Source organism: Procambarus clarkii, chromosome 17 (genome assembly GCF_040958095.1).
Source record: "Procambarus clarkii isolate CNS0578487 chromosome 17, FALCON_Pclarkii_2.0, whole genome shotgun sequence".
Lineage (NCBI taxonomy): Eukaryota > Metazoa > Arthropoda > Malacostraca > Decapoda > Cambaridae > Procambarus > Procambarus clarkii.
Window position 1 is genome coordinate 44,012,238 of NC_091166.1, and position 10,415 is coordinate 44,022,652.

The 10,415-nt window shown below is 46.6% G+C and overlaps 1 protein-coding gene across 1 annotated transcript; it reads left to right on the forward strand.

The window, feature by feature from the left end:
• Nucleotides 1-163: 163 nt before the first annotated feature.
• LOC138365678 (calcium-binding and coiled-coil domain-containing protein 2-like) lies at nt 164-4,435 on the forward strand. The gene is made up of 2 exons (XM_069326170.1): nt 164-187; nt 4,061-4,435. The coding sequence occupies exons 1-2, from the start codon at nt 164-166 to the stop codon at nt 4,433-4,435; spliced, it is 399 nt and encodes a 132-aa protein (XP_069182271.1).
• The last annotated feature ends 5,980 nt before the right edge of the window (nt 4,436-10,415 follow it).

Below are 10,415 nucleotides of genomic sequence, written 5' to 3' on the forward strand. Positions count from 1 at the left end.
CGCATTGCACTTCCTGACCGCCCGTGGAAGGTAGGGGGTATTTCATCCTATTTCTTCGACTCATTCGCGTTTCCAGCTTCCACTTACGTCCTCTCGTCCTCTTAAGTTCTCTAAGGAGGATGTCCTTGTCAGTTCTCTTTAGTGTCTATGGACGGTGCAGGCGATGAGTCACAATAACGTGGCTAAAGTATGTTGACCAGACTACACACTAGAAGGTGAAGTGATGACGACGTTTCGGTCCGTCCTGAACCATTCTCAAGTAGAAACGTCGTCGTCCCTTCACCTTCTAGTGTGCGGTCTGGTCAATCTATGGACGGTGTTGGTCAGTTTGAAACCCAGGTTCGTATTAAAGCTTGAAAACATATTGAATTATTGAATGTGTATTGAAAACATAGACATTCTTCACCCTTTGATCTGGTGCTGTTTACCCATGTTGAATGCTCGAACTGTAGTGTTCGAAACGTGGCGAGTCAGTCACGAAACTTTACATACTGGAGCAGAGAGCATACACGCGTGTCTGATCGTTCAGGTTTGCTACTTAGGAAAAGTTCGCTCGTCTGCAATATGGTTTCATTGCAAAGCCACGAGCCACAAGTTCAATCCCAGTAGTTGTACTGTTCTCTCACTGATGTCCTATGTTGACGAATTATAAATTGTTGAATGCATCTTAGATGGGGGCGGGGGACGTGGGGATCGGTCGGCCGCCGCTTTAAGGAGCCTGGCGTAAGGACAGGTCTTAGATATCCAGGATGCAACTCAATGCATTGCTAAAGTAAACACTATGCATCATAACGGTAAAACAGTCATTTTAATTCTTGCGACAACCGTTGATTGTCGCTCCTGAAGGGTTAGCACGTGTTTAATGGTAATTACTCGTTCTGAACGTGTTGATTCTTCTTCTGATGTTTCTGGTAAAGAACAAGTATGCTTCCGCTTGCACACACACATATAATGAAACATATAAGCATGAAGCATATAATGAAACTGGAAAAGGTTCAGAGGTTTGCAACGAGACTCGTCCCAGAGCTACGAGGGATGGGGTATGAGGAGCGCCTGAGGGAACTGTGCCTTACGACACTAGAAAGAAGGGAGAGGGGGAACATGATAGGAACGTATAAGATACTCAGAGGGATTGACAGAGTGGACATAGACGAAATGTTCACACGGAATAGTAACAGAACGAGGGGACATGGATGGAAGCATGAAACTCAGATGAGTCACAGAGATGTTAGGAAGTTTTCTTTTAGCGTGAGAGTAGTGGGAAAATGGAATGCACTTCAGGAACAGGTTGTGGAAGCAAATACTATTCATAATTTTAACACCAGGTATGATAGGGAAATGGGACAGGAGTCATTGCTGTAAGCAACCGATGCTCGAAAGGCGGGATCCAAGAGTCAATGCTCAATCCTGCAGACACAACTAGGTGAGTACAACTAGGTGAGTACACACACACACACACACACACACACACACACACACACACACACACACACACACACACACACAGACACACACACACACACACACACACACACACACACCATGCAGATGAAGGCGGAGACGTGCAATTTCAGCAGCTGGTCTGGACAGGGACAAGAATGAGGTATAAACAAGAACCACATCGCCCCGGGTCTCCCTGTATCACCGCCACGTATCACCATGTGTCAGGGGAGGGAGGGGGGGGAGGAGGTGGTGAGAGGAATGAGGAAGGAGGGGAAGGAAAAAAAAGAGAAGGGAAAGGGCTGTATACATTCTCCTGGCTAATAACCTGAGGCCTAGAGAGAGAGATGTATTAGAGAGTGTGTGTGTGTGTGTGTGTGTCTGTGTATTTGTGTGTGTGTGTGTGTGTGTGTGTGTGTGTGTGTGTGTGTCTGTGTGTGTGTGTCTGTGTATTTGTGTGTGTGTGTGTGTGTGTGTGTGTGTACGTGTGTATTCACCTATTTGTGTTTTGGCTAGAAGAGGCTAGAAGTGTTAAATATACCAAATCTAGAAGAAAAAGGAGTGATATGATTACAACATACAAAGTAGCAACAGGAATCGACAAAATAGACAAAGAAAAATTCTTGAAAACTGCAGTTTCAAGAACTTTTTATCAGTTTGAACACAGGTTCAAACTGATAAAGAACATAAGAAGGTTCACTTTTGCAGAGTGGTAGACGGTTGGAACAAGTTAGGTGAGAAGGTGGTGGAGGCCAAGACCGTCAGTAGTTTCAAAGCGTTATACGACAAAGAGTACTGGGAAGACGGGACACCACGAGCGTAGCTCTCATCCTGTAACTACACTTAGGTAATTACACACACACACACACGCCGGTGGCTGTGTGGACAACACGCTGTACACGTAATTCCTGTGGCCCGGGTTCGATTCCCGGCGATGAAACAATGGGCAAAGTTTCTTTTACCCTGATGCCCCTGTTACCCAGCAGTAAATAGGTACCTGGGAGTTAGTCAGCTGTCACGGGCTGCTTCCTGGTGTGTGTGTTTGGTGTGGAAAAAAAATTAGTAGTAGTTAGAAACAGTTGAGAAGCGGGCCGAAAGAGCAGAGCTCAACCCCCGCAAAGCACAACTAGGTGAATACACACACACACACACACACACACACACACACACACACACACACACACACACACACACACACACACACACACACACACTCTCAACAATCAATTAATCCTCCAGTACCACCAGCCCATTATTGCCCTCGGGGGAGCTACGTTTTTCAGCTCTTTAACTTAATACGGATCCGAGTAATGCCAGGCCGGAATGGCAGCTTCACCCAGATCGTCTTTTTTATGCGATTCAGATAACTCTGGGGCGAGACGAAGCGACCTATTGTGAAGCTGGATGAACCGGGATAATGTGTCGTGTTCTTGAAGCTGTATCATGTGTCTTATTCTTGAGGCTGGACAGTGTATCGTATTCTTGAGGGGCAGATATTGTATTGTATTCTTGACGGCAGATATTGTATCGTATTCTTGACGGCAGATATTGTATCGTATTCTTGAGGACAGATATTGTATCGTATTCTTGAAGGCAGATATTGTATCGTATTCTTGAGGACAGATTTTGTATCGTATTCTTGACGGCAGATATTGTGTCGTATTCTTGAGGACAGATATTGTATCGTATTCCTTGAGGCTGAATCGCGTATTGTATTTGTGAAGTTGGGTTGAGTATGTTTAATGTTGTATAACTGGTGGAGTAGTGAAGGATTTGTATAATACGTGTATTGCATTACAGCAATATTGTATTTGATGTGTATACAGTGTGAGGCAACTAGTGTCATTATGCAATTTTGTATAAATATATACTTTTTATTACAGGTATTTATGAAGGAAAAAATACACACTAACGCGTGTAGTGTGTATATCTTCCTAGTGTATTGTTAATGTATATTTTTGAAGGTTGAACGAGAAAGTTTTCAAGCAGCGTCGTACGACAAAATAAAGACACAAAATACGTTGATTCAACTCAAGAGGTTTCTTAAGAAGCCAAAAAAAATACGACTTTGAAAATCTAATATTTGGACGATAATTTACTTCTTAATGACTCCAAGTGTCATCCTGGGAATCGAGTCGGAGTTGCCCTCTTCTCTCTCAAATAAATATCTCAAACCATTCCGGAAATTCCCATTCCGGGTGAGTCTCGAACTCCACACACTCACCATGTCGACACACACACACATACACACACACACACACACACGGACCTAATATATATGTGGTGGTTTGAGCAACTGCAACAACCTCATTTAATTTGTAATTTGAGTTCAGCGGAGGATAACATTTTTGGAGTTTATCTCTCGTTTCTAGCATCATCGTACGCCGCCAACCGGACGGTCCTTAATACCGCGGTATTGGGCTGTTCGGATTCGTAATGACTCGTTATAAGCCTTTTCCCGGCAATCCTGGAGAAGGGCTTCTCACTGGTGTAAGTAGCTTATATATTTTCTTTTGGGGAGGGAACGAATGTCTTGTATGAAACCTGAGAGATTACCTGTGGTGTTTGTGTGATGGAAGGTGGTGGCGTCAGTCATTTGCCCCTGTAAGATGAGGGGCAGGTGGAGGAGGAGGCACTGTTGGAGGAGGAGGAGGCACTGTTGGAGGAGCAGGAGGCACTGTTGGAGGAGGAGGAGGCACTGTTGGAGGAGCAGGAGGCACTGTTGGAGAAGCAGAAGACACTGCTGGAGAAGCAGAAGACACTGCTGGAGAAGCAGAAGACACCGCTGGAGAAGCAGAAGACACTGCTGGAGAAGCAGAAGACACTGTTGGAGAAGCAGAAGGCACTGTTGGAGAAGCAGAAGGCACTGCTGGAGAAGCAGAAGACACTGCTGAAGGAGCAGACAGGCTCCTCCAGCAGAACCCGCATCACAACTTCACAACTCAAGGGTTATTACTGTTGTAAACAACCTCGTATAATGCTTCGGAGCTCATAAACTGTTTAATAAATGTAAACACAATCGCCATGATTAAGGAAAGATGTAGAGGTTTCGTAAGTGTGTGAGTAAATGGGTGATTAATCCTGGCCCAGGGCAGGAGTTTTTGGTGTATTGGACTATAGTGGTCAGAAAATATTGATAGTGATATATTTAATGTCAATAACATTATTTTATTATTATTATTATTCACAGAATTGCGAGAAAGGAAACTGCTTGAAATATGCCTTTACTTGATTTGCCTAACGGTTCTTAAAGTAATGTAAGGATTCTTAATATAAATTAAAGTTGATCAAAACATTGTCAACTTTCTAAGTCCCCCCCTTGTTTTATTGTCCGTCTCTCTCTCTCTCTCTCTCTCTCTCTCTCTCTCTCTCTCTCTCTCTCTCTCTCTTTTCCTCCCCATCTTTTCTTCATTTCCTGCCTCTTTCCTCCTCCCATTTCTGTCTTTTTTTTACCATTCCCCATCTCCCTTACCTTGTTCCTCTTTCCTTCATTTCCTCATATTTTATTTCATTCCATTTCATCCCTTCCTCATTGTCAGTCATTCTCTTCATTGTCAGTCATTCTCTTCATTGTCAGTCATTCTCTTCATTGTCAGTCATTGTCTTCCTCATTGTCAGTCATTCTCTTCATTGTCAGTCATTGTCTTCCTCATTGTCAGTCATTGTCTTCCTCATTGTCAGTCATTCTCTTCCTCATTGTCAGTCATTCTCTTCCTCATTGTCAGTCATTGTCTTCCTCATTGTCAGTCATTGTCTTCCTCATTGTCAGTCATTCTCTTCCTCATTGTCAGTCATTGTCTTCCTCATTGTCAGTCATTGTCTTCCTCATTGTCAGTCATTCTCTTCCTCATTGTCAGTCATTCTCTTCCTCATTGTCAGTCATTCTCTTCCTCATTGTCAGTCATTCTCTTCCTCATTGTCAGTCATTCTCTTCCTCATTGTCAGTCATTCTCTTCCTCATTGTCAGTCATTCTCTTCCTCATTGTCAGTCATTGTCTTCCTCATTGTCAGTCATTCTCTTCCTCATTGTCAGTCATTCTCTTCCTCATTGCTCGTACTGGTTTGTATTATTCTTTCACCTATTTGTCGCATTCTTACCTTATTTCCAATCATTTATCTCCCTTTCTTCCTCCTCCTCCTCCTGTCCCTGCCTTCCCTTCCTCCCTCACCCCTCCCTCACTCTCCCTCCCTCTCTCCCTCCCTCCCTACCTCCCTACCTCCCTAGGATCACAGGCAGTAAGATCATCTTGGTCATTTTTCGTGGGAGAGAGACATTGAGCAATGTTGGCCCTCTCTCTCCCTCTTTCATCCGCTGTTCAACTTACTTTAGACTCTTGCCGTAGATGGATAGAAGGCCATTCATGGTGGCGTGTGGGCTTTGTGGGGGGAGATGAGGTGGTGGGGGTGATGGGTGGTGGTGATGGTGGTTGGTGATGGTGGTTGGTGATGGTGGTTGGTGGTGGTTGGTGATGATGGTTCCCCCACATACAAACACACACTATTCCCCTCTGCTCACGTGGTCCCTTTCTCCCATGCTATATCCCCCCTTCCCCACATCGTGCCTCCCTAAGTCCTCCCCAAGTCCTCCTCCCCCTACCCAAGTCCTCCTCCCCCTACCCAAGTCCTCCTCCCCCTCCCCAAGTCCTCCCCCTCCCCAAGTCCTTTCCCCAAGTCCTCCCTCTCCCCAAGTTCTCTCCTCCCCAAGTCCTCCCCCTCCTCAAGTCCTCCCCCTCCCCAAGTCCTCCCCCTCCCCAAGTCCTCCCCCCCAAGTCCTCCCCCTCCCCAAGTCCTCCCCCTCCCCAAGTCCTCCTCCCCCTACCCAAGTCCTCCCCCTACCCAAGTCCTCCCCCCTCCCCAAGTCCTCCCCCCTCCCCAAGTCCCCCCCCCCTCCCCAAGTCCTCCCCCTCCCCAAGTCCTCCCCCCCCCCCTCCTTCACTTCCAGCGCCTCGAGTCCTCAGATAAATAACAATAACAATAAGAGGGGAAAAATATCTCCCTAGGCATGAGTCGGCGGGGAAAGTGACATTCAGAATCAAGTAAAATCACAACTGCGTCCACAACAGTCTGGCCGATATGAAATTCCTTATTACAATCTTGGCGGGGAAAAATGTCGGCTCATATACAACCAGATGGCTTTGTTAAAAAACCGTATTGGGGAGGGAGTAGGGGGGAAGGAGGAGGGGGTGTGGGGAATTTGGGGAAAAGGAGTGGGGTTGTAGGGTGAAGGGGAGGGGTGGAGAACTCCATTGAGAGGGGGGAGAGGGGGGAATGGGTTGTGGGGTGAAAGGGAGAGGTGGGGAATGGGGTTGTGAGGTTAAGGGTAGGAGGGAAGGGTAATTATGGGTGCTGGGAACCTCATGGGAATGGGGAGTAGAGGATGAGGAAGGGGTGTGGGAGCGGGGGGGGGGGGGGTGTAGAGTGTATGAGGGGGGGGGAAGGTACTGGTGGGGGTGTAGGTATGGAGTGATAGGTACAAGGAAGTTGTTGTGGAAGGGGAATTGGTAGAGGTAAAGGCAGTTGTGTGAAGGAAAGTAAGTTTGTAATGAGAGAGAGAAATGAAGGGAGGGATGCATAGATAAGAGAGATGGAATAGGGAAAGGCAACTGTAGGACAAAGGGGAAATAGGAATCAAAGGAGACCTCGGGAAAGGGAGAGTAAACAGGATGATGGGAAATGTAACGAAGGGAAAGGGAGAATTAAAAGGAAAGGAAGATGACAAGAAAAATGGAAGAGAGTAGTGTAAGGAAGATGGAAAGGTCATTGACCTGAGTCACTTAACCAAATTAAAAAAAAAATGAAGAGGAAGAATGGTGGAGAAAGAAGAATTGAGAGGGAACAAGATAGAAATGAGGTAATAAAAAGAGTGAAAGACGGAATTAGCGAAAGTTGAAGTTTATACTGTGTGACAGAATGAATTGAAACCCCGAGACTGAATGAAAGAATGAGACAGAGAGAGATGTAGTGTGAGAGAAGGTGTGAGAATGGGAGAGAGAGAGAATGTGAGTAGTGGAAAATGGGACGAAAGAGGAAATGAGGAAGGAGGGGTGATAATATTACCACCCCAGAAGCAGCAGAGAGAGAGAGCGAGATGTAGTGTGAGAGAAGGTGTGAGAACGGGAGAGAGAGAGAATGTGAGTAGTGGAAAATGGGACGAAAGAGGAAATGAGGAAGGAGGGGCGATAATATTACCACCCCAGAAGCAGCAGACGGGGGAGATATTGACCTCGTTAGTCTGTCTTACAGTCGACTCTTACACGCAAAATCTGACATTACTAAAAAATCAGATAAAAATTCAGATATTTTGTTTTATATACGTATTTTCAATATTTGATCTTGAGTGCCTTCATGGATCACAATACATTTATTTTGTAAATATGTCCTTTTTCATTTATTTGTTTTAAAAAAAATTCTTTAATGTTTTCAAGAGGAAACGGATACATTATAGTTCATAATTATAAAGATTGAAGAAGTAATATTGTTTAAATAAGTTATTGGTTCTAGCTTTGGGTTAGTAAACCCCCACCACACCAAGTCACCACACAACTGTATAGTCATTATACGACTTTTCAAACGATAGGCATTCATGGAAGCACCACCACTACCACGACCACACAACCACACACAGACACTGGCAGACCCACAGTTAATCACTGCAAACTACACAACTACATCACATCAACCACACAAGGGCCTGCTGGCTGAGTGGACAGCGCTTGACACACGTAATCCTATGGCCCGGAGATCGATCCCCGGCGATGGCTGAAACAAATGGACAGAGTTTCCTTAACCCTGATGTCCTGTTCAACCAGCAGTAAATAGGTACCTGGGAGGCAGAAAAAAACAGAAATTAAGTTGATTGACAGTTGAGAGGCGGGCCGAAAGAGACAGAGAAAAGGTGGAGAAAATGGCCAAAGTGACAGGCACAGGGCACCAATACATAACCCAAGAATTTCAATAGTTGAAGACAAAGATTCAGAGTGGACAGAGACATCAGTGGATATATCCTTCCATTACAGTTCCTCCCCACCACACCACGTGGTGGGGGGGAGCCACTACCACCACTACCACCACACCAAACCCTCCCCCCCTCCCCCACCACCACCACCCATCAACCACCACCACCCATCAACCACCACCCATCCACTACCACTCCACCCCATCACCACCACCACCCATCAACCACCACCCATCCACTACCACTCCACCCCATCACCACCACCACCCATCAACCACCACCCATCCACTACCACTCCACCCCATCACCACCACCACCCATCAACCACCACCCATCCACTACCACTCCACCCCATCACCACCACCACCCATCAACCACCACCCATCCACTACCACTCCACCCAATCACCACACACCCCACGAGACAAGAGAATGTATGCAATAAATGACTGGATCAATACGCTGTCAATGAAGCATGGGGAGCCAAGCTACCAGCGATCAATAAATCCTTCCTACTGGCACCTCCACCGATCAATATTACTCATGTTGCCAGAGTCAATGGGGGAGGCTTATCTCCTCTCCCTCACCCATTGATCGGTATCACCAGACGAACTGCTTTACCATCACTTAGATTTGCCCTACTCATTACTCATCACTCGATCAATATCACTCATTTTTGGTGCATGAATGAGTTTCATTACCATTAGTAACTTAGGTGTCTTAGTTCCTACCTTATTCATCATTTAATTTACGAGATGACCCATCATGTCATTCCTAACTTCTCATTTTCTCACCATGTATTGTGTTATGATGATTTGGCTCATCGCTACTCAACAGTCCTAATTCGGTCAGCCAGTGATGAGTTATTAGCGAATGTTTTTTCATGCTTTATTCATCTTCCCAATTATTCCGTAGTTTCTCACTCTTATCGAGTGATAGGGCGGTGATGAGAAAGAGATATTGGAATGAAACTCCAACACTAACCAACACCCTCCAACACTCTCCAACACACTCCAGCACTCCCCAACACCATTCAACACTCCACCAACACCCTCCAACACCCCCCAACACCCTCCAACACCCTCCAACACCCTCCAACACTCCACAACACCCTCCAACACCCCCCAACACCCCCCAACACCCCCCAACACTCTCCAACACCCCCCAACACCTCCCAACACCCCCCAACACCCCCCAACACCCCCCAACACCCCCCAACACTCCCCAACACCCCCCAACACCCCCCAACACCCCCCAACACTCCCCAACACTCCCCAACACTCCCCAACACCCCCCAACATCCCCCAACACCCCCCAACACCCCCCAACATCCCCCAACACCCTCCAACACTCCCCAACACTCCCCAACACTCCCCAACACTCCCCAACACTCCCCAACACCCCTCCAACACACTCACACACGCGGCCACAACGGCACTCCAGAGAGACATTAAAATTTCGAAGTCGATACAGCCTTAACCAAGTCATCTCGGGGCTGATGAGAAGCGTTCTGTTCCTGCCAAGCTGGAGATGAACCTCTTGATTCTGTCTCAGGCTCTCTCGGGTAAACCTCTCCTGATCGACAACCCCCTTCAACCCCTTCGAGAGGGTCTTCACCTAGGGGAAAGAGGGAGGGGGTTTGTAGGAAGCCTGGGGTAATTTGGGGGGTGTCAGGCGTTGATGAATGTAGATGTAGTGATGGGTTGATGGCGGTGGAAAGGGGGGTGTTGCTTGGATTTTTAAAATTGAAAGGGGTGAGTAGAAGACGTTGAAATGGGTTGCCAGTTGGGTTGACGGGAATGGATGGTAGATTCTTGGAAAGGACATTTGGGGAGGGATGGGGAGGGGGGTGAAACGGTTGATGGTTGATGAGGAAGGGGTTGGCTGGAACCGATGGAATGGGTATAAAGAAGAATGTCATTTGTAAAATGTTGAGGAGAATGAACTGGTGCCAGAAATGTGCTGGGAATGTTGAGGAGAATGAACTGGTGCCAGAAATGTGCTGGGAATGGTGTAGCAGC